The sequence below is a fragment of the Neolamprologus brichardi genome, chromosome 20, assembly GCF_056152115.1.
Source record: "Neolamprologus brichardi isolate AB-2024 chromosome 20, ASM5615211v1, whole genome shotgun sequence".
Taxonomy (NCBI): domain Eukaryota; kingdom Metazoa; phylum Chordata; class Actinopteri; order Cichliformes; family Cichlidae; genus Neolamprologus; species Neolamprologus brichardi.
In genome coordinates this window covers 8,757,353-8,781,757 of record NC_142123.1, presented here as the reverse complement: position 1 = coordinate 8,781,757, position 24,405 = coordinate 8,757,353, and the positions used below count along the sequence as shown (strand labels likewise).

Sequence of the window (24,405 nt, the reverse complement as noted above, 5' to 3'; positions counted from 1 at the left end):
TTGCAGGTGATCTCAGCATGGGTGAAAAAAGGACTGGCACTGCTATAATGAGAGGTAAGCAGTAGTACTGCTGGCTGTACTGTAACTGCAGGAATAATCATGCATTGTTTCTAAGTGATACAAAACAGCACATGAATATATCTGAGGTTCAGTTATGCTTATTTTCCTTGGCCACACCCCGAAAGAATCACTTAATTACCAAGAGATGCATTTGCAGTGACGTCTTGCCCAAGGTCACTTTAGTAGTGCATTGTGTCATCACAAGGGGAGTCTCTATGGATAGAGAGAGTTTTTCTCCTTCACTAATTGAATAACTTAATTAATGAGCGGGTTTGACCAGATTTGACCTCCACGAACTCTAAGCTTTATGAGGTTGTGTAAACACCAAGACAGAGGACATCTAATCACATAATTAAACCGCTGGGTCATATTTAAAGAAAAACCTGCACTAATTATGCAATAACAAACAAGCTCGGAGAATAAATCATTTACAAAGCAGAAATCCTCAGAGGGAGCATATACTTGTTCATTTGCACGTAACCTAAATTCATTATTTATCCAGGAGAATGAATAAATCGTCCCCACTAGCCTGTGATTGAACTTGAGCTGGTGAAAAATTCAGCCCGGCGCAGCTGTACTCCAGTGAGTCGGTATCTAATGAAAATAACAGAGCAGGAGAGAAGGGACGGGCTCGGTAATGATTGCATTTGGGTTAGGAGTGGAAAAAGAGAAAATAATGAGGATGAGGAAAGAGACTGAGGGGTAGAGTTTGGTGTTTTGTGTGGGTTGTTTTGGAAGTGATTGTAAGATCTCACTCATTTACTTTTAGTGCACGTCTTGGCTCGGCCCCTGATTGTGTTTCATGAGTTGGTCTCACCTGAACGCAGTCCTGAGGCTGGAACCTGCGGTTCATAGAAACGCTAAAAACCTTTTTCGCCTCTCATAAAAAGTCGATTTATTCTTAATCGATTCTCAAAACCTATTTTCATTGAGTGGTTAACACAATAAACATGTGTCTATACCTGTTGCTTTTAAAAAAAGTTTCCATAATGTTTTATCAGCCACTTCTTCTTATTTACATTTTTTTTTGCTAAGTATAAAGCCATCAGAAGAAAAGAAAAAGAGTGAGCGAGAGAGTAAGCGCAATACGGAGAGGTCGGTAGAGAGACTAAGAGAATGGTGAATAAAAGATGAAAGCTGATTTCCTCCGTCTCAGTTCCACTTTAACAAGGTTTTTCCGGAGCGGAGTGAATAGGCGAGCACGTCTGCATATGTGTGGCCACAAAGATCTCGGATTTTTCTTCTCCTTCCTGAGAGAGAGAGGGAGAGAGAGAAAGAGAGGGAGGGAGGGAGGGAGACAGCGAGCACATGTAGAGAGGAGCCGGGACGAGAGACAGAACAGTAGAGAGCTGTCAGGCTGCGAGGAGGCAGCAGAGAGACGACTCACTCATTTTCTTGGAGTACGTTTTGCCTCCATCTCTGACGCGTGCGTGCACAGATAGCATCGCAGACACAAAGATGGTAAAGTTTGAGCGTGAGTGCTACTTCTTACCTTCCTGTGAAAAACTGTGAATCATTTTAAGGATCTGGACTTAAGCCTGACACACTTGAACATCACTGTGACTGAGACTTCACAGTTTACTTTGGCAGGCAGGTTAGCCCTTTCTCTGAGTTCTACACTAAGTTAGTGTGTCAGTTGCCAGAATTCAGTAGATTTGAAGCCGGACTTGGACTCCCCGTGTGCGATGAGGAGAAGGATGTACTTGCTGGTGGTGGCGGTCCTGCTAGTCCACCTCGGTGCCACCTTGACAGGAGCGTGGAGAGCATCTCAACCCAGACTGCAGTTCACACACCCTGGTAAGAAGCAGCACGTCCATTTCTGAGCATTTCTCTTTATGTTTCCTTTAGTGTTTCAAGTCTTGGTTCCCCACACGTACATGCAGGTGGCTCGAATCATGTACCGCTTCACGTTTTTTTCCCCACTTTTCTTTCTTTGTCCTTCTATTAATGCCCACACACTATTATGCAATTCATGTATAAATTATACAAAGCCTTTCTGTTCATGTACCTGTCTCCGTCAGCCCTTTTCTTTCCTGTATTATCCTCCAACTCTCTAACCACCTGTATTTAATCAATCATCCTCCAGTAGTCAGGTTCAGAGTGTGACAGCCGTATCTTTAGCCCCACCTTGCTTCCTCCTTTCACTGTGAGGTCTGACACTTTAAGTGAAAAGTAGCGCTTTTGTCCTTTTGTCACTTTTGAATAATAACAGCATATTCTTGAAAGTTAAGAGTCTTTGTAAAACCACATGTCAGACGTGGCAAATGACATAAAAAACAAAAGTCCGGGAAAGAAAAGAGAAAACGAAAGAACCGATTTAAATGCAGCACTCATAAGAGTATTTCAGATAAGCTCTTATTGCACAAGAAAATAGTGTGCAAGTGTAACTGTAGAAGGCACGGCAGGTAAAGATGAACCAGCCAATCAAGTGGGATAGTGTGGAGGATGTTTGCTGCCGGCAGTTTGGGTAATTATTTTAGTGTTTGTCTCTGATTTCTCTTGGCTAAACTGTGACTTTGCCAGACAAAAAGTCATGCTGCTTCTTCTTTCTTCTGGTTTCTACTCGGAGTAATGAACAGCTTTATGAGAAAACCTGTACATACTGCTTCTTTGGCAGACGACAGTCAGCGGAAAAAATATCCAATTACAGTGTTATCCTTATCAATCGAGAAGATTTTTTAAAGCATAACGAAAGCATGGAGAATTCATGTGCAAAGCCTACTTTATCGGCTCGAGATTAATTTCCTGTCAAGCTCAAATCTTTTGCCAGCCCCTTTGAAGCACTTCGTTAATGAAGTTTCAAACTCGAAAGACCTTCTCCATGACAGCACCTCAAACCTCCCGTCACCCCACCTGGCCCCCTCCTCCAGGATTTGGAAATGTGTCCTTGTCTGTTAGTTTCAGTTATGGCTAACAAAGAAATAATTATCCCATGGCAGAAATCCCAGATTCAGATCATCAGTGAATTAATTATTTCTTGGCCCCGGGCCGATCTGTCCGCTGTAGTGAGGTCCACGCAGTGGTGGAAGGACACACATAACAGAACCTCCTTATAAAAAAAGGGAAAGGACAGCTGTAGCCACTTGAAGTTTCAGCTGTTTGTCGGTGGAGAACTGCATTGTGCTTCTGTGTGCGTTACACTTTTTCTCCTCTTTCTCCATGCACTTGTATCACTGTGCAGCATGTTGCATGAACTATGCTGTTACAGGCTGATGCGTTGGTGAACCGGAGTCGATTTTGACTACTACAAGGTGGTGCTGTTCTGCATCAGCTGCTCCAGTTTTACTGTTTACTTTACCCTCGTGGATGCAGCAGTTGGGTGGGGTCTGCCTCGCTGAAGAAACTAGGGGGCTCTAGGACGATGTGTGCGTAACAAACACTGTAGCTATAGATGCTCTTGTCACCACTGAATAGGGCAGGACTAAATACTTTGACCCGTTTTGGGGTCACAAACGTGATGGTCAAAAGTTTTGTGAAAGCAAAATCCTGTAATTAAAACAGGATTTGGATTTCAGCGTTTGCCCTCGCGGCTCTGGCGAATCCCTTTCAAATGAAAAGGATTTTTGAGGCCTTTAGTTACAGCGAGGTAAACTCAACTCCCTTTAATCATGTTTACCGGAGCCACCGTTGATTACGACACCAGCTGATTACACATCCTTGCATAAGCCGAAAGATGCTGTAGAGTCCGTACTTTAAATCTGGAGTCGACCAATTGTGACCTAGAAAGTAAAGAGAGAGGAAGAAGGGGAATCCTTTTCGATTCTCCCAGGGGGGAGTTTGGCTCTAATGGAATCTGGAGTAGCTTTGATTGAGTGATTGTGCTACAATAGGTGCCTGCATGTCCTTGAATATATATGGCTGTATATTCTTGGATAGGAATATGGAGTGTGTGAGTGTTGGCGTGTTGGTGCATGTGTTTAAAGGCTTCTGCATATGTACCTAAATAGAGCAGCTTCATTTCCAGGATCTCTGCCCATTTTACTTTTTGTTGTGTATTATGTTGAGACGAATCCTCGCATCTTTGAACAGCAGCGGTGTAGGTGTGCGTGTGCGTATGTATATATGTGTCTGTATGTGTGTTTCCTATCTACAGCGGTCAATATGCTCGTCTCTGGAAAGAGAACAAAAAGAAAAGTATGATGTGTTTACTGTGGTGCCCACCATCATGCTGTTGTACACATTTGTTTTTGTTTGTGTGTGCGCGTGCACGCTCTTTCTGCCTCTCTGTGGGAGCTCTATACTGTGGTCGTTTCCCTTCTCATCACCACAGAGGTTTTCCTCAGACACAGGGAGGAGTTTTTTTTTTTTGTCATGGAATTGCTGTAATTACTCGAAATATTTTTTGGCCGCTTAGAGACACTGTACATTTAGCTTTTCCTTTTCCTTTGGGATGCACAGCAGATGATTAACTAAAAGAGAAAAAACAGTACAGTGAAGTATTTCACCCTATCACTGGAGAAAATTGGCTACTACAAAGAGCTTTGAAGCAGAAACCAAAAGCATCTCTCAGACTTAAGTGAGTGGTACAGCAGCAGTAAATTGATGATGAAGTAATAGAAGGAAAATAGACAACTGAGGGAAAAGGTACAGGAGACAAAAACAAAACAAAAACAAAAAAATTGTATCCACTGGGTTGGTGCCTCAGTAGCAGCACTGCTGATGAGACAGTGCAGAATGTAAAAGGGCGTACAACATTGGGACCATGGGACAAAAGCAGTGACGTAGTAAAACAACAATGCTAACGCTCACTAGCCTTAATGACCCCTGGATCATTGAACTAGCATGCTTCCTCTGCTGTCAGTCATGCCTTCTTTTCACAATCCCGAGTCTGTGTCTAGAATAATGACTGGATAAGTTGATGGGTGTTTTCTTAGATTTCAAGAAAAAAACTGTATTGGTTCATTCAGCAAATGCCCCAAAAAGTCACTGTAATAATTTTACAGCAGCAAGAAAAGATGTTAGTTATTATAAAGTTGGCCAAGGCAGTGTAGGAGGAGATTGTGGTGGATAGAGCATGTGAGATAATTATTTCCAACTGACAGCGAATGTTACTTTGTTCTTTTTTTTTTTAAACTACAACCACAAGCCTTGTCTGAGCTACTTTAAAAAACACCACATTCACCCCAGATGGGACTCGAACCCACAATCCCTGGCTTAGGAGGCCAGTGCCTTATCCATTAGGCCACTGGGGCTGGCTGGGTGTCTATGTGGAGACAGGTTGTGTTATCAATTTTGCTATCAACCACAACAGATGTGACTTGAATTCTCGGTCACTCGGTTTGGAGGCATGTAGTATCCTGTAGTATCTCTGAAAACTGCAGCGATATATATATATATATGACAAAGGTCCTTTTACCTTTTACTGAGAAATATAACTGACCAAACAGCTTTGTGTGTGTCTCAGAATTAAAAAAAACAAACAAAACAGCTTTAAATACTTAAATACACGCTTGATTACCTCCTAACCCCCACCTATCTCTTAATGGCTAAATGATCCCAGTTATTCACTCGCCAATACACACACAGACACACTTATGTATAATGAGTCCATTATCCCGGCCATTCAGTCAGTGATAGTGCGCAGGGAAAAGTCTTGAGGGAAAATGGCAGTTATAGATACGATCTGTGTCCCCCACACACATGCAGACGCACACTTTTGCTTAGGAATGTGTTATGTGAAACCTGTTTGGTGGATTGCTGCATGAAGACCCTATAAAATAATTACTCTGGATGCAGCATGTGAGACTTCACGCACACAGTAACGCTGTATACCCGAACGCAGCTACACAAATGTGTATGTGTACAAAAACACAATCATTACAAGTTCCTAAAGAAGAAATCAGTCCCTTACAGCTGCATCAGCACCAACCACCCTTCCAACTCTGAAACTAAAGGAAGCATCACGATGATGTGGCGAGGATGAGAATATCATCCTCGCCACATCACCACAGCAAAACTTCATAAAAGCCTCAGAGGAGCTGTGGCTGGCTTATCTAAGTGAATTCGAACCTATTAACTCACACAGAGGCTGAGTCATGTTTTATTCATGTGGCATTCACTTCATCAATTGGTTTGCCATAGACATTTAATAGCAGTCAGTCTCTGTAGTGAATTGGAATGAAGTCAGAGTTTGCTTGGTGTGAATGGAGACACTGGCTTTGATGGCTCACCTCTAAACCGCTGATTCCTTGTGATGGGGCGTAATCCGGGCATTTTACTCATCCTGCAGTTTCTCTCTGGACAAATGCCCACATTGTAATGTGAACGCAATGAGTCGTTTTAAATTGCATGCTATTAAAATGCAAATTGCGTGGTTATTATACACAGTAGATTAGTTCATCAACGTCCAGATGCATGTTTGCTCATGCGCTTGTCCGCGGGACTCAATCTGGGTTTTCTAAGAGAGAAAATGTTGCTACAGAAAAAGCTATAGTTAAGATAAATCCTTAAATAGTTTCTTTTTTATCTCTGTGATATTTAAGGACGGTTAAAGCTCTGGCATCGTCCATCCACGAGCTGACTGGTTTTGATAACGCAGAAGGACATTTATTATGCAGCTGTGTTGTCTGTGAGACACACAAACCAGCAGCTGTCAGCATATGTGGCCACTGTTTGCCTTAAATGAATAGAGAGAGATTGTAGAAAGAAAATGCAGGCTGTTCCAAAAAGATAGGACGGTTTATTGGTTTTAAACTAGATGTTCTCACCTCACAGTTCAGCATGGATTTTATTTGGATTCCCAGATTTTAGTGCTATTCAGGCTCATTAGCTTAATCTGTAGCTTAATGGATTACCATTAAGTAAGCACTCGACCTCGGCTTACTTTTATTTCACTGCTGTGTTGAGATTCCAGGTTAGGAACAGTAATCTATTTTGTTCCTTGTTCGCTTGACTGGCGTGCACAAGTTCGTCCCCTCTCTCCAGCCTCACCTTTCTCTTTTCCGCGTGTCCCAATAAAGCACAAAAGCCTTCAGAGGGATATTAAAATCAAGAAATATTTCATTATTCATTTATTCTTTCAGATCTGTTTCTATCTAGGCCAGTGCTTTCCAGGCTCTGGGCTGAGGATGTTGCTGAGACTTGGATTTCACTGGGATGGGTATCTGGCACAGAATCCGGATAGTCTCTGTTATTAATTTTAATGGTACCAGGCCCCAATGGTGGCGCAGTCGTTGCCTGTCACTGCTGAAGTCAAACGGCAGCTGTTTGCTCATCCCACGCTTCATAAAAGACTCAACTAAGACTGCCTTTTCTCTGGAAGAAGACCTTAATTTACTAGCTGCTTGCAGACTAATTTGAAAAGTATAGCTGCTACCGAGGTTGAAAAGACTTCACCCTCCTCTGCTGTTTAAAATGATTCCTCCAGAATATTTGGAAGACCTACACTAAACTTTAAGTACTTGCTAAGACTTAAAAAAAAACCCTGATTAAGGGACTCTGAGGTGGAGGGATTTCTCCTGTTTCTGGACAGAGACGGTGAATAGAGTCTAATTACACCCTTGCTTTGGCAACAGCAACCCATGACAACAGTGGACATGCTGTAAATTTACCCTCCGGAGGTTTCTGGTGTTAATATGTGAGCGCTATCTTTAGCCAGTCATTAAGTAAAAATCCACAAGCTTCATATTTCTTCATTTTCCCTCAAGTATTAATTTGCTCCAATCTGACCTGCTGTCAATAAGCTAGAGCCGAGTTTCCAACCATTCCTCTGTGGTTCTTTCTGTGTGTCAGCAAGTCTTTTCAAGCAGTGTGAGACTGAATTTTTACTCCCATTATTCAGGTGTTGTTTAGGGAGTTTAACTTTGTTCTACTTTGTACTGAAAGCCAGACAGGGGGAAACTCAGTAAAGACGCAAACAACAAAAGAAGCTCAATATTTTTTTAATGAGCTGACGCTTCAGAGTCATGAATGGAGGGGGAAAAGTTTTATTGGGCTGTTTTCTGTGATTTTGGTCTTCATCTTTGTCCAGATGTATATTTCTCACAGCTTTCCTTCACGTTAGCAGTATTTTTGTGGTATTGTGGGATTTTAATCCACAAAACACACTTGAGGTCTTCATCAGCTGCAAGCCAGAAGCAGATGGGATCAATAGTGCTAAGATCTACTCTGACCGTTAGTTTACCTCATTAGGTGTAGTTTAGGCCAAGCTGGAGATGGAGGATATGAGTGTAAATGTAGAGGATACAGAGGTATATTAACAGGAAGTGGCTGGAAATGTATATTTGTGTTTAAACTAAAGTTTTCTCTCTTAAAATCCATCTGTAATCGAGACTATAGTCTATGATTATGTCTGGATTTTACTTTCTGTTCTATGCCCATTTTCATTAACAGTCATTTTTAATTATTTTTCACCTTTTGAACGAAAGCATAGGACATCTACAATCAGTCGACCACGCTTCCTCAGTCAGTTGTTCTTAGACTGACTGTGAAGGACTTCTAAGGTCGAGGTTCACTGAGAGTATTTTAAAAATGTTTGTGACTACAGCCGATCTTTAACCTCTCATGTTACCGATCTGACGTTCCCATGTCTCTGCAAAAGAAGCAGAAACCACTAGAATAAGATTCTCTCTGTTTTAGCAGCAGTGGAAAGATCAGACATGTGCCACAAAAGGTTGGAAGTCAGACTTCCTTTTCCTGTTAAGAAGCAAGAGGATGCAGAGTAACAGATAATGCGTTTGATCATCTGGGCTGGCTTTAGAGTAGAGAGTCTTCACAAGTTTGACCCTCAAAGTTGCCTGTAAATCGCTGTAGACATCACGGCTGTCCATAACCGTCAGGGGACAGCTACTTGTCTTCATGGCTGCCCATTTAAAAAAATATCCACGAAGCACGCTACGCATCTAGTAGCCATTTTTCACATTAACAGGTCAGCGTGGATGACGATTGTGCTGCAGAGCAAGCTCATCAGCAGTGATGTGTTGCCTCACAGTCTATGAAACAACACAGTGGTGATTTTATTTAAGACTCTGTCACCAGTCCAGGCCACTAAGGGCAATTGTTTCCTCTTTGGATGAGCCCACTGCAGAGTCATGAACTTGAAGACTCAGAGTCAGCAGAATCACAGACAGATGTCACACTGACTCAACTGAATCTGAAGGAGGAAAAAAAATTATCACATGCCTTTTGGACTTTTGTCCATTTGCTCCAAATAGCTTATAATCTATACGTTTTCACTATTAATGGATTACAAAACTGTTTTTGTAATCAGGAGCTAAGCATTAACTTCAGCAGTCCTAAATGTCTTTTAAGGTTCTTTGTGTTTCAGATTGTGAAGCTCAGGGTGGGAAAATAGACAAACTTCAGCTGTCCAATGCAAAACATTTGTTTTTGTCGCCATTAGCAAATGAGTTAACCCAGAACATTGGTCTGCACTGGGCAGCTCCCCACCCTAGGCTGTGTATAACTGTGAGAATATGAAGCGAAAGACGAAAACAATGAGTTCTCAGTGATCCTTCATTTACATTAATTAGAATTTTAAAAAACTAATTAGAGTAAAAGTAAACAGCGGATGGACTCCAGTGTGTGCGTGTAGCGGCACAGCAACCTAAATGAACAGTCTGGTGATGATGATGATGAATAATCGTTCCCTCTAGGGTCAAAGATCAAGCTGTCCACGTGGGTCTGGTCTCTTGGTGACACAGTCCAGATATAGTGTGTGTCTGTGTGTTTGGCTATGATTCCGCTCTGGTATGTATGCGTGTATGTGTGTGGGCGCATATGTTTCGATGTGAGAGAAGAGTTGAGCCTGTGCGGAACAGTAAGAAAAATTAAAAAGGGAGTATTTACCCCTCAAAGGACACGATACTCTTATTAAAAAAGGATTTAAAAAAAGACAAAGGTGTGATTACTGAATGTCAGCCGAGTCTATGTGCAGTCTGGTTGAACAGTGCTCGGCATTCCAGATTCATGTTGTGTACTGCGTGTTATTTTGCAGACGATTAATTCGGCATCTGGGACGCCTCACGTCGGACGTCAGAGTTTCATTCATCATTATTGCTCATTGTGGATTCTGACACTCAGCGGGAGCTTAAGGCGGCGCGATCACCCTCTGTAACACAGTGGGGCTTTGTGAGAGATGTAAAGTAGCAAGAACTTGGCATGGAAGGGAGAAAAAACAAGGAGACAATTAGATTTTATTGCGAGCTAGAAAAGATTTTGTGTGCGCACATACTGCTTGTGCGTGTCCCCACATCGAGTGCCCATCTGTGTGCCTATGGGCTTTGTTCCCAGGCTTCTGCAGGCCTCCCACTGTAATTGCACCAGTAATTGGTGAAGTGATAACCCCATTTCCACAGGAAATGTGCCCCCGTTTCCTCGCCCCCACCAAGACTACCCCCTCCCCGATGGCGCAGCTAACAAAGTCCTCCCCCTGGGAACGCCGCACCAGACAGCTAAAGTTCCCCAGGGCTCAGCGGGTAGACGAACAGACAGACAAAAGCAGTCGCACAAAACTACACACACACACACTGAATGCAGCTTATAAATGGACAATGGTTTAGGCCATGAGCTAATAATTGGATAGATTAATGATAAGTGTCACTTGTGTGTGCATGCAGCTATAAGTGGAGTGTCTGGATGTGGAAGAGATTGCAATAAGACACCAGGAAAATAACAAAGCTGGACTCCCGGGAGTGAGATAACGATTGAAATAGCAACTTGATTCTTTCATCATCTTTTTCTTTCAATTTTCTCTTGTCTGCCACTCACTTTTCAAACATGTCAGTACCAACTTTTGAAAGAGTTACAGACCTGTTCTGTTCTTCTTGAAATAGCTTGCAAGTTCACTCACTCAGCAGGGAAAGTTTCCGTTCTTGAAACCTCCTGCTCGCTAATGAAATCAGCTCACCTGTCCAGCGGTGCGCATAGTCACGTACTCATGATGTGTTCCTCTGATGCTGGCATGGAAAAGCTCTGCTGGCATTCGCTGTACTGTGTGTCAAATTGATGCTTCTCAGTGTCATCCCTGCACCTTGGCTGCCAGCCTCACCTTGACAGTCCACCTGAGCTCAGAGCCATCCATCCATAAGTCACATCCATAAGAGGAAATCTCAAACATCAAACAAAATAAGTCATAAAGTTAGAACTGCAGAGAATATGTAAAAAAAAAAAAAAAAAGAAAGAAAAAAATGGAAGTACAAAACATGATGTCACCCATCGGTTTGTGGGCCAGGCCCTTCTGAAGACTTGGTTTTAGCACTGCATCTTAGTCTCTTTGGAGGCAGCAGTGACCCATATTTAGATCAGAGAGCTAAGTTATCATCGGGCACCAGCAAATTTGGTTAGCAAGCTGCCTCCATAAATAGTAGGAGTGTTACACACATAAGCGGTAATTAGTGTTAAGAGACTTTTGTACTTTCTAACACTCACACTCTGATGAATGAATTAGGAGCAACTCAGGGTTCAGTATCTTGCCCAAGGTTATTTGGCATGGAGACTGAAGTATCCAAGGATCAAACCACCAAACTTCATAAGAAGCCATAAAATAGTTCAGAGGCGCACTTCACTGACTCACATTAGTGGAGGTGAGGCCTAGCAGACAGGAAATCCACCTGGAGTCAAAATGAGCTCTTAAAGTTGTCATGAATTGAAATATTGTCTATAGTATAGAGTATAGATGTTGTTGTTGTTTTTCTGTACCAGGCTGTAAATTCCAGCAATTTATTTCAGTTCTGAAGTTTGGCATTACAATGTGTGGGCATATGGGGAATTAGTTCAAGTTTGTTTTATTTATATAGCACATTTAATTACAACAGCAACGTTGACCAAAGTGCTGTACAGTACAAAATACTTAGTACCAAATAACTCTCATACTGTAGAATACAAATGTCTTTTGTATTCCCTGGCATACAAATGACTTCCTTTTGGAGCCAGCCTTAAGTGACCATTTGAGGAACTGCATTTTCTTTTTTTATCCATGTTTCACTTCTGTTCTTCCTCCTGCTCCTGATGTGATTGTTGGGGTGGAACGCCAAAGTGGATGGATAAACCCACACAGAAATCTCTACGGGCCACTTATCTGTTCAGTTTTGAAGTTATGCCTTTTTTTCTTCTCATGTAACAAGCAGCGCTTCTGACCATCTACTAAATTTGTTATGAAAGGTACTTCCAGAAGACAGATGCCAAGACAAATACTCTCTGCACAAGAAAATTAGCTCCAAACAGAGCTCCTGACAGGCTGTAACTAGTACCAGTAACCAGCCTCTGTAAGAGGAGGTGTCATGAAAACTTAAGTTTTACACTTTCAGTGATTTTTCATTCTTTGCTGTAAGCTGCACACGTACACAGCAGGTTACCTCTGCTGCAGAGTGCAGACCAGTCACTGCACTGTGTCTGAATCAATCCCTATAGTGTAGTCCTGACATCTATAGCCAAGTTATTTATAGAAAGTAAATTAGAACTCATTTCGAAGTCTCTATTTAGTGTCATATGAATGTCGTCTGTGAATTATGTAGCAAATGACATAATGCATACAGAGCCTATGATTAGCATAGTTTGCTGCGTCAGGGCTTGTAAAACAGAGAGAATGACAAACATACTAAACATTTTCTGCCTTAAACGTCTTAAACAAACACCATCGAGCTAAATTGGATTTGAAACCAGCTTGATCAGCAAAAAAATCACGTTCGTTTGATCATAATATGCAATGTTTTGTGCGTGCATATGATGTGCGCGTGCATGCGAGTCAGATATGTGCAATGCAGGAATGTTCTGAGCCGGATCACACGCCGCACATTTGCTCTAATCATATCAAGGTCCATCAGAGCTCCCATGACCAGCAGCCTTTAATCTAATGTTCACCATGGACAAAAATATCCAGCCACTCACACATAGAAACACACACACAGACCCTCAAAATGAATAGTATGTAAATAATAACACTTACAGAAGGCGAATAAGGACAGGCAGATTGTTGCACTAATATAAAAGAACCATTCATGCAGAGACAAAATCTGTGTGTGTGTCTGTGTATGTGCGTCTGGACTGACCTGTAGGCTTATGTCTTAGCGTGTCTGTTCTTTTACATCTTAACCTTTTCCGTCTTTGATTCCAAGTGACAGGAGTCAGAGGCCAATTGGCTTCGATCAGAGGTCACGACCCTCATTGACCTCCCTGTCAGTTTGATGCTGATAAGAGTGGTTGAACTCTGCAAGAGCTTGCACTGGCAAGTGTGCATTTGTGTGTGTTTGAGTGTGTGACAAAAGAGCAGATTGTAGTGCTTTGATGGATCAGAAGTAGTTGGTTCCGTTTTAATATATTAGAGTTACACTTTTAATTAACTCTGCTTTGTCTTGTCTCTTTAAGACTCACGTCACTTCAGTGGGACAGCTTTTGATAACACTATACAGGTGTATGCAGGGTTGAGGAAGTAATGCAGTTTTTAGCACATCTGTCCCGCTATAGTGCCATAACTACTACAATCCATCAGATTTCTGTGATCAATGGTTTGCTTGGTAGACTGGTGAGAATAGTACAACGTGGTCGAAGAGTAAGTAAGTCTTTTATTATGAAAGGTCACTACAAAGAAAGGTTAAAGAGAGGGAGAAAACAGTAATTACCTTCACTCTCTACTTTACGCCCTGCTATCCACATCTGATGTATTTCTCACCTTGCTTGTCTTTGTGTGCCACATGACAACTCCCTATCTTGGTATCAGATGGTTTTTCCAGCTTTCAGTTTGATTTGAAGGGAGCAGAGAATCCGTTTAACAACAACAACAACAACAAAAGAAGAAAGAAATCAATTGTAATTCCGAGTTTCTGAAAAGACAGCTGTCTCGAAAAAGCGTATTGCATCTGGGTCGATAAACTCTTCACAAACTGCCACGGACAAAACTTTGGTCTTTTCTCTTGCGCTCTGACTGCGACTTTTCAGACGCCTCCATTCTGGAGCTTTATGGGGGTGTGAGGTGAAATTGGTTGACTTTCCATCACCGCGCTTTGCTGATAATGGCCAGAGATTCTGGTGATGGTGGGTGTCTGTGTGTAAACATCCTGCTGAATGTTGTCAGGGGCAGACAAGCAGGCGGACAGGGTCACAGATGATGCTTGCTGCATTGTGAAATATCTGTAAATGCATGTGGTCAGTGGTATGCATGAAAGCTTGTCTGTGTTTGTTTGCCCTCCCATTACCTAAATGGCTGGATGTCTTGGAACAACACTCCATCATTCCAGACTTCGCTGTGTGTTTTAGCCAAAGTGTTGATGAGAGGTGTGGACCAGATTATTCATCTGTGTGTGTGTGTGTGTGTATAAGAGACCTGGGAGGTAGGGGGGTGTAGAGTCCAAGAGACACCCCTCAACGCAACACAGACCCAACCCCCCCAGCTTTGAAATTATGTCGGCATGGTTGCCGTTACCAAGGCAACTGTCCCATGAGTAAGGGTGGGGTGGGTGCAGCTGGTGCTTCATGACTGAGTCAAGGGTGTGCGTGTGTGTGTGCATGTGTGTGTGTGTGTAGGTGTGTGTGTGTGTGTATGGTGGAGAAAGAATGTGTTTTTTTTCTCCATATTGAATAAGAGCCATTCATCGTGGTGAGGTCAAGATGGTTGATGTCTGAATGGTGCAAAGTTTTCCTGGGTGTGTGTGTGTATGCGTGTGTGTATGTGGGTGGGTGGATGTGCAGGGTAAAGACAGAGTTGTAACCAAACTGAGCGAATGGGTTAGTACGTGTTTGTGTGGATGCAAAGATCTAAATTTGTTTCAGCATTAAACATGTGCTGCTGACTCACCCACTGCACCCACTTTCCATCTTTGCACACACACAATCATATACGTGTGTGTGTGTGTGCGCGCGCGTGCATGTGTGTTCTGGTACATCCACTCTCAGTTCCCATCTTGGAGTGTCATCCTCCTTGTTATAATGCTGATTTAATGAACTCCAAGCTATGAGCTGTACTTTTCAACCTGTCTTAACCAATAGGATCTTGTGACGCTGAATGGTGCTGGTATTTTTTACTGCAGAGGTGGTTTCATATTCAATTAGGCTGAGTTTTTTTTATCCCCCCCCCCCCCCCCCCCTTCATATTGAATTAAGCAAGGTCATGCTGCTCTTGTGGCGCACACGCTGTAATTCAAATGAAGTGCTGGATGCTTGAATAGGCCGAGCAAGGCATGAAATCCACCAGGCTTTGATTGCCTTGAAGAAGAAACACCATTCTGTTAAATATAAGCTGTGAAGTTGAGTACGCATGCTTCAAATTCAATATTCAACATAAATAGACCCCTTTTAAAAAACAGTGAATGTCTTCTTATCATTATTATTTTGAAATTTGGTAGGGTTGGAGACACAAATCCCTTCGGGGTTGCATCAGGAAGTGCATCCGGCGTGAAAAATCTGCCAAATCAAACATGCAGCGCTACCCACTGTGGCGACCCCTCGTGAATAAGGAAGCAGCCCAAAGTAGCTCTTTTAGGAATGTGTAAAGAAAAGAGACTATAAGCTGAAAATTAACGAGTGCCAATCCCAGAAAGTTGATGATCAACTGGCTTATTGAGCATGCATCAAGAAATGAGGGCCATCACGAACAGCACATTTAAATGTAAACACAGCCCCACTTGAAAGTGCCGCAAAGCTTCTCCAAGATGTGCATCTTTCCATTCTGGTGTTTTGATGAATGTTGCACGCTATTTTTGGGTAGAGCTACTCAGTTCTATTGTCATTATCATTGTCAGTTGTGATAGAAGACAAATAGCAGTAGAAGAATTCAAGTCAATCGAAGCTGATGGCAGTGCAGTACTCACCATTCATTTGCTGATTAAGGGGAAAACACTTCACTGTTTGCCCAGTGAATAAAAACAGAATGGCAGTGATGAATGGAGTGGTATAAAAAATAGGGGCATGTTTTCATTAGCACTGATTACAACAGATTTTCTTCTCTTTCTTTCTTTTTTTTTTTTTGCATAATTTGCACGAATCATTTCAATGTTTCACAGAACCTTCAGCTTTCAGGCCCTTCCACTGTGGAACCAGCTCCCAGTTTACACCCACTCTACTTTAAGATTATTCTTAAAACGTTCCTTTTTGATAAAGCATAGAGTAAGGATTGGATCAGATGACCCTGAAATCCTCTGTTAGTTACGCTGTAACTGGGCTGGGCTGCTGATGGCTTCCCATGATGCACTTGCTGTTTTGTCTCCCTGAGCCTGGACTGCCGGAGGTTTCTTCCTGTTAAAAGTTTTTCCTTCTCGCACTTGCCAAGGGCTTGCTCATAGGGGTTTGTCTGATTTTAGTCAATTTTAGTTATAAAAACTATGAAGCACCATGAGGAGACTGTTGTTGTGAATTGGAACTTTATAGATAAAACTGAATTGAATTGAATTGTAATCTGTTGTTATGATGGAGGTGGTGGGTTAGGTGGGAGTCAGCTATTACTATAACCTTGGTCAAGGCTTTGTAAGGACTTTCGTCTGCATCTTTTGTCAGCAGCAACTACGTCAAACACTTTGAGCACACCAAAGTAAAAGTCCCGATTGTGTTGCACTCTTTGTGTTTCTGATGCTCCTTCTGGGATTAATGAAGCTCAGATCAGTGTGAAGCAAAACAATTTACCTCTCTGACCGTTTGCTGAATATTAACAAAGTACCCGGGGAGATTTCACACTGAGCTCGAGTATAAGTTTCTGCTATCTACCTTTAGTGTGCAAGGCCATTCCTCTCCTACTGCAGCTCACTCTCTGCTTCGCATTATCTTCCCATTTCCATTGAGTCATGTCTTCTTCTCTTTTTCTACCCTAATTTCCTTTCTGCTCATCCATCTCTTGTGTTTTTTTGCCTGACTGTCAGCATGTTGTGCTTCCTCTCATTTCTGTCTTCAGCATTTTTCTTGCATTCCTTCTGTCACCTCCTCCTCCTCCTTCCATTTTTCCTCATCACCTGTTCTTTGCCTTTTTCTCTTGTCTGTATTTTTCATCCTTCTTGCCATTGTTTTCCTCTTTTCTCCCACAGTCACTGTCTTCCCTGCTCTTTCCCCCACCTGTCATCCATCCAATCACCATTTTTCATCTTGTCATCATAGCAGTGTTGCCGTTTCCCATCTTGCCTTTTTGCCGTTCTCCCCTTCTATCTACTTATTTATCCATCATTTTTCACTTTTTTATTGCATAGTTTTCTGTCACGCTTACGGCTACTCTCTCCCCCCACCCAGTCCTGCTTTCTCCCCTGATTCCACTTCTTCCTCAATCCTTCCATACGTCCATCATTTGCCCCGCCACATCATTGCAGTATTATTTTTACAGGCACACTTTTCAACTGCTCTCATCAACCGTCCTCGTCATCATTACCCATCAGTATTTGTTAATTTCTCAGACCAGAATTTCTGTCCCTGCCCTTTTGCCTCTCTCATCCCGCCCCCTCCTTTTCTCAGCTGTCTGTCATCGTGTTGTGTTTTGACATTTTTCTCATTTTCATCTCCGAACTGTCTCCACCCATCAGACCGTTTTCATCTTGCTGTCACTTTGCCGTGTCATTTTTCTCATCTTCCCTCCTCGCTGTCGCTCTTCTCCCGTCTCCCCTCCCTCTTCCTTTCTTCTGACTTCATTCACCTTTGCTGTTTTACCCTTTCACTTTTATTTCAGGGTTTCACTGCACTTTGAACGTCACAAGTCTCAGGTGGTAACACAGTGAACACAACATTACAACAAATACCTTTTTATGCAAAAACATTTTATTTCTTTGTCCAACAGCCAGATGCACTTATAGAAAATATATTTGGAAAGAACACCTCAAGGCCGTCTGTTTTTTAGTAATTTGTACAACAAATATATTAACAACTGGAGTATTCTGGAGGGTTCTCATGTGCTACTCTTTGGATTCAAAGGCTAGCATTTTCTGCTTACTTCTTGTGTGGCGTTTCGCATAACTCTGATGTCAGAATTCCTTCAGCTGCAAGTAGCTTTTTCAATTTGGATTTAAATCCTCCCACAAAATGTCAGTATGATTCAAATCTGGGCTTTGAAGAGGCCATTCCATAAACCTTTAGGGTCGATCGGCTTGTGCTCCTATTCTATTGAAAGGCCTGATTTTGATTGATTCTATCCTGTTATCACAGCTGAATTAATGACTGCAAGCTGTCAAGTCCCGGTGGCGGTGAAGCATCCCAAAAATATTTCCCCTCTAACACACTTTACAATTTGTGTGCGATGTTTGTTTAAAAAACGTCTGCTGATTCTGTGGCCCGATAATCTTAGATTCATCTATTCAGACCAAAATCTTCCAGCAGACCTGGTTTTGACAAACTGTAGTTTGATCTTTTTTGGGGAGCTTAGACTTTTTCCTGGCACGATAGCAGTGAAGGTCAAATGTGTGCAATCCTTTGCTGATCAGCTCCGTTAATAGTCGCCGTTCCAAAAAGGGAACAAATATTTGCTTGCTTGAATATGTCAAGAAAGTCGACAGTTGACTGTACACGCCAACTGGGAACAAAAGTCACACGGGCTAACAGCAGGACACTTCTTAATTGGACACAGTTGTGGGAACCTGTCATTCCGCCGTGTTATCCATTTTGATGAATTTGGACATGGCCCAAATAGATCTGATTCGAGTTTCTGTAAAATTACTTGAGCGTGATGGACTTGCACACTCTTTGTTGCCTGTTAGCAGTTAAAAACACATCAAGAAATGGTTGAACAGGAACTTCAGACTGCACATGTATGCTTCTGAAGACTTTTCCAAAGCCTGCTTAACAGCAGTGAGAAAAACCCACATCTATGGGAGCTGCAATGTTCAGTATAAGTAGCAGCTGTATTGCATGAATGTTAGCATTTAAGGCACCTTAACTGAGCCGCCCACTTACAGTCAGCCCTACAGAATGCTTCCTCTATGCAACACTGGGGCTCTCATTCTTAAGGAATTTCACCTTCTGTGCTCAACAGTTTGCTATCTGTTTTATTGCAAATGATTTGATTTATGCTGGTTTTAGGGTATTATACAGTTAATCTGTGTTTCCAAGTGTTTCTGTCAGTACTGGCATTGTGAACCCCAGTGGGTAGGTATAGGCTGGGCCAAATAGCATAGACATCACCCAGCCACATTGTTTGGCCCCTTCTGGGAAATGCACAGGCATTTCCAGATCAGGCTAAATATGTAATTTCCCTGGTTTGTGTACCAAAGGTTGATCTGAAAGCTGCTCAGAATACCTGTAGAGGACTCTTCCAGTTCAAAATCTAGCCTAAATGCAAAGTTTTCTTTGAAGCTGCACTTTAGAGCTGCTTAATGAAAGTGAAGTTGTTTGAATTACAGTGCAAACTGAGACTTTTGTTCAGCTATTTGCATTTCTGCAGCTCGTCAATCTGAACAAAGAGGAAATAAACTTAAACGAAAACTTTTCAGCAGCTCACCGTGGCTAGTTAGTATCACCAGATTTAAACACTCTTTTTGTTACCTGAACAAACAAGTGTTAACTTCAGCTGTGACAAATACCTTTGGCCCCAGTTTGCTGCTTATCACTTCTTTGTCTTTGAATGTTATGCAGTGTCCTTTATGTAGTATGACAGTTTCGGGGATTTTCGCCTTCTGTCACTTGCTTTTTCTGTCCTCCTTCTCATTTTCGAGCTCTACAAAACAGCATTTGCTTGCTTGCTCAAACTTGAGATTGGCACAAATTGGCAAAATGGACAAAAAGGTTAAACAGGTTTCAGCTTTATCAGATTACACTGAAATCTGATCGAGACCGTGTCTGTACAAACAGAATAAAAATTCATTTAGCTTCCTGTTACAACTCTGCATTTGCTTTGTACAAAGTTAGTTTACATTGGTAGCAAAACTATGAATGCATATTCACACTCCTGCCACACTAGGAAACATTATATTAACCGTGCCTCCATCAGGTAATTTCCCACGGGATCTACCAACTTTTTAGGAAGTTTTTTTTCCCCACTACAGCGACTATTATTTTGCTCCCCCCAAACCCCTGCTTTGAGTGGAAATACAGCTGTTGTGTATAATGCATCTCAATGCGCAATGTTAGGTCAGATTTAACTGCTTGAAGAAAGAAAAAATACTGTGGTTCACCAACTGCACCACATATACGCTTACAGCTCAAACAACCCAAAGTTATGCATGATGGTTTTAATAAAGTCGTGCTCTCTGCCAACGAGACAAATGCAAGTTGAATTGTTCTTTTTTCATATATACCAATCTGTCTTTGGGTTCGGTTTGAACATTTAGCTTGGAAATTTGCTTTTGTGCATCCCTTCTCAGTTCAGTTTAAAGCATTGCAGGAGAGCCTGGTTGATAAATAAGAGTATGCAGTTTGCTATTACTGTTTTTAAAGTTTGAACCACTTTTATAAGCTCTTTCTACTCCTCACTGCTATGTAGAGCTGCCAATGTGTGAAGCCATGTCTGGCGCTGCTGTAAAGCCTATATGTTTATTCTTTAGTTTTGTCAAATCCGATCTACAGAAGAAGACGTGGCAGATAAAATATGAAAGTTAGCACGAGACAGACAGACATGCAATTTCTGTCCTTGTTCTGAAATCAGTTGATCTCCCCGCACCATAGTTCTCATAGTTTACATGGTGCAATCATTAAAAAAAAAAAAAAAGCAATCTGTGCTCTCATTATCTGAGGTTTCAGATCCGGTTGTTATCATCCAGTCTGTCTAGAGATGTGCAAGTATTGTTTGTCTACGTTTGTTTATTCACGAGAGATACATTTCAGTATTCTGTGTTTGAACATAGTGACCAACCTGGTAAGAAAAAATGAGGCAGCAAAACAAACAACTGCCAGTTCCGTTTGTGATTGGTGCTGCAGGCGTGGGACAGTCTGTGTCTTTGTGCAACACGTCACTTTATCTCAAAGATGATCCGAGTGATGATCTGTTAAGACAAAATTTGCGTCATAGTTAGGTATATTAATTCTCACAGTCTGTTACTTTGAAAACGTGCATTTATTGTTGATTTTTACACAATTGCAACCAAACTGCGAATGGAAAAACCTGTGTATGAAAGTACTGGAAGGTATATTTTATTCGCCCCAGTCACACCTGCCTTTAGATTTGTCAGTGACCATCCAACAACCACCAGTTGGGAGGAAAAAAATGTATATTCCCCAAATGGTTGCAAGTGGTTTCTGGCAGTCGCTAGTGTGAAAATGGTTGCAGAGACATAAACAGTGCTGTATGAAATTCTCCTCGAGATTGCTAGCACATTGCTCATCAGCGGTTTACAAACATGTCTTAGTGAAACATGTATTAGTGAAACTGTAAAAAGCACGGAGGCTGTTGGACCTTTTCTATGGTGGAAAACACTTCTTCATATGTTTCAATGCCTAATGAATAAGACAAAGATTAGATTTTTATTGCAAACAACAGATTTCTTTCAGTTTAATGCCATTTTTGTTCCAGATTCCCTTGAATATTTTTAAAAACTGATAAGAATGAAGACCCTTATTTTGTGTTTTTTCTCTCCTTTTTTCTTCTTCTCAGAGCTGATCCAGAATGGCCGGCTGCTCACGCTACCCCTGATGGCGGGAGACCTGCACTCCCTGCTGCCCGATGAAGACAGGAGACGTCTTTATGTGGCCATGAAAGATGGCCTTCTGTCTACCAGTATGGATGACATAACGCAAAACCCACGCAAGGTTAGAACCGCAGGACGCGAGCACACATTTGCTTACCATCTAAGGAAAGGTAGACTCAAGAGATGTAACACAAAATACACACATAAAACACAAAGACAGATGACAGCAGATGAGATAGCTGATGTGTCAGAGACTTAATAGGGCTAATTGCTGATGTTTTAAGAGGAAAGTCACACCCTTCTAATATCCCCTCTAATCTCTTATCTTTGTCAAATTCCTTGCAAATTCAAAAGCTCCACTTTTCTTCCTCTGACCCTGTTTTGTGGTTCTTAGCTGAACAAACAATTCACTTACCATTCATTCGATTTAGCATGGAGACAGAAACAGTGTTCAAAAAGCAGAAAGAGGCTGTGCCACATTTCCACCTCTATTCAGCTTTCTCCTTGGCAGCCAAGCTGTCCATATTTGATAAAAGCCACAATTATGTTATGCACGTTTCTTACATCCTAACTTTCTCTGCTTTCCACATTTACTGCTCAAAGGCACGATTGCCTCTGTTGGCACCAATACAGAGGTATTATGCTTCAGACTGCACGAGGTCAGCTGCACAACATATTTTTGGTTTGCAAAGACTGCACAAGCGCATCTCTAGATTTTATACACTAGTGAGCGGGTCAATATTTGATTTGATTAGCTTTTTCACATATCAGTAAAGTGAAGCTTAGTCAAACGAAGATTCTGCCCAGCACATAAGCAATACACAGGAATGTGGAAGTGCCACAATAATATCCCGACCAACCCAAGATTTGCTGCGAGACGCGGCGCTCCTTCGTGGTGGCTGTTAGATGTGGAAGTTTTGTTACAGTATCTAGTTTCCTTCTGCAGCTTTAGCACGGTATCGAGACAGCCAGACAGCCACGTTAATGGCTCGCCAGTCAGGTAGAGTTCAGGGTCACAGCAAGGACACAGAACAGTGCTGGCTTTCTTAACCCTGCCCAGCCGGATCAAATCAATACCCTCATCAGTCAGACGTTCATGCAAGCTGTCAGAGAGCCAAACAGGTAGAAGAGCAGAAAAAAAAACAACCAGCAAAACCGACAGACAGCCATCAGTTGCGCTGGCCAGCCACCCACTCAGTCAGGCAGTCAGCCAGCATAAGGATAGATAGTCACAGTCAAATCATAACTCAGCTCTGTGCGGGCTGTTAAGTTACATATTTGTACATCCAGTATTTATAGGGTGTTTGTACCTTTCCAGCCTGCGTGCCCCCCCCGGTGTTAAAATCACTCAGTGCCATGTTCTCAACATTTCTGTTTATTTTCTCAGAGCTTCTTATCAATGTTGCCTGAGACAATCTGGATCCTGTTTTTATTTATATTATCTCCTCCCGACTTTGCCCACACTTATGCACAGTGGACGTGCGGTTTTTCTGTTATATAAAAATCAGTGTGGCTTAGAGAGACGATCTTATAATTTATTATAACATTTAAATCACATTTTTCTTTGATCGGGGAAAAAAAAAATACTCAGGCCATTCTTTCTGTGTGAGTCAACAGCTTGCAGCTGCTGTAACACAAAGGGTCACCAGGGGTTTAAATGTTTGTTTGCGGCTTTTTGTTTGCTTACAGTATTTGTTCTTCTCTCCTTTCATTTTCTCTGTTTTGAATCTTCTCTCGGCTCTGAAAACGACTCCAAAAGTACAGAAATTTTCCTTTTTTTCTAGCTTTTTTCCCCCCTTGTTCCTTTTACTTTTTAAAATATGTTCCCTTTTTACAAAAACCCACATTTACATCTTTTGTTTTGTATAAACTGACAACCAGCATGTTTTTCACAGAGGGGTAAAATCCCATTAACCGCAGTCTTTACCTGTTGAGACTCCCTTAGTGGTGGTCCGTGTTCCTGTCAGTGTGTGGTATTCGGAGATAAACGGGGTCTGTGGTCTCTAATCTAATCTGATGGTCTCAGCCCCGCACCAGCCTCTGTGGGAATGACTGCATCGTGGAACAATTAGTGTACATCCAGAAATTGTTTCCTGAAACCACCGCCATTTGTCATTAATCACTTTCTACAAGCTCCTGTCACTTCTTCACATCTTCATTCACCCCAAATACAAAAAAGAGAGATAAAAACTACAATCAGTGCACAGATGTGTTTTTAAATTAATAAAGTGCACTTGTTACAATTTATATATACATTTACTTCCTAATGCAGTGTGAAGTTGAGGTCTTGAATTTACTTCTGACACCTGAACAGCAGTTTGTGTATCACGTACTTAGCGACAAGTGCAGACGTTCGCTTATCGTATCGATTGCATCTCGGTCTCACCGTTCTGCTCTCCAGGGGAATGACTGTCTCAGGGAAATATTTAGATTAGTCATGTAGAAGCCATTTGACACTAAGGCTCACCTCATTCTCGCAGTCTCTCCCTCACTGCACACCATCCCAGCCTCTGTTGTTTCCTCCCTTACTGGCTTTACATGAAAGCATTCTCCATTATAGAGTTTTTATTATACGCTGATTAAGTTTACACTGAAGCAAACAGTGTGGTTTAATGTGATTAAGCTAACAAATGCAAGACAAACACTTCTCTGATTGCTTTAGTTTGTTAAACGGTGAAGTCATCCATTTTTCACGTTACAAATGTACCTTTTCATGTGTGATCATCTTACCTGAACCCAGGATGACCTCACACAACCAAACCTAAACAGACCCAAAGAAAAAAACTTAGCAACCTGAGGGGTTTATTACACCACACTGATTCTCACAGCTTAAACAACAGCAACGGGGGAAAAAAAGAGACATCGACATGTGGATCTCGATTATTCTCTG

The 24,405-nt window shown here is 41.9% G+C and overlaps 1 protein-coding gene and 1 non-coding gene across 5 annotated transcripts in view; one reads left to right on the top strand and one right to left on the bottom strand.

Moving 5' to 3' along the window:
* The window catches only part of sema3h (sema domain, immunoglobulin domain (Ig), short basic domain, secreted, (semaphorin) 3H), a 55,741-nt gene that overhangs the window by 2,335 nt on the left and 29,001 nt on the right, over nucleotides 1–24,405 (top strand). For 2 of the 4 annotated variants that reach the window (XM_087834153.1, XM_087834154.1), the window contains exons 3-5: nucleotides 7–54; nucleotides 1,689–1,857; nucleotides 21,482–21,636. In XM_087834153.1, the coding sequence (XP_087690279.1) occupies nucleotides 1,746–1,857; nucleotides 21,482–21,636 (267 nt within the window). In that variant the 5' untranslated portion in view covers nucleotides 7–54; nucleotides 1,689–1,745. Of the gene's footprint in view, nucleotides 1–6; nucleotides 55–1,388; nucleotides 1,858–21,481; nucleotides 21,637–24,405 lie in introns of those variants that run through there. The other 2 variants (XM_087834155.1, XM_087834152.1) reach the window with 1 other exon arrangement.
* trnar-ccu (transfer RNA arginine (anticodon CCU)) lies at nucleotides 5,180–5,252 on the bottom strand. Its single transcript has one exon. It is a non-coding gene; the product is annotated as a tRNA-Arg (tRNA).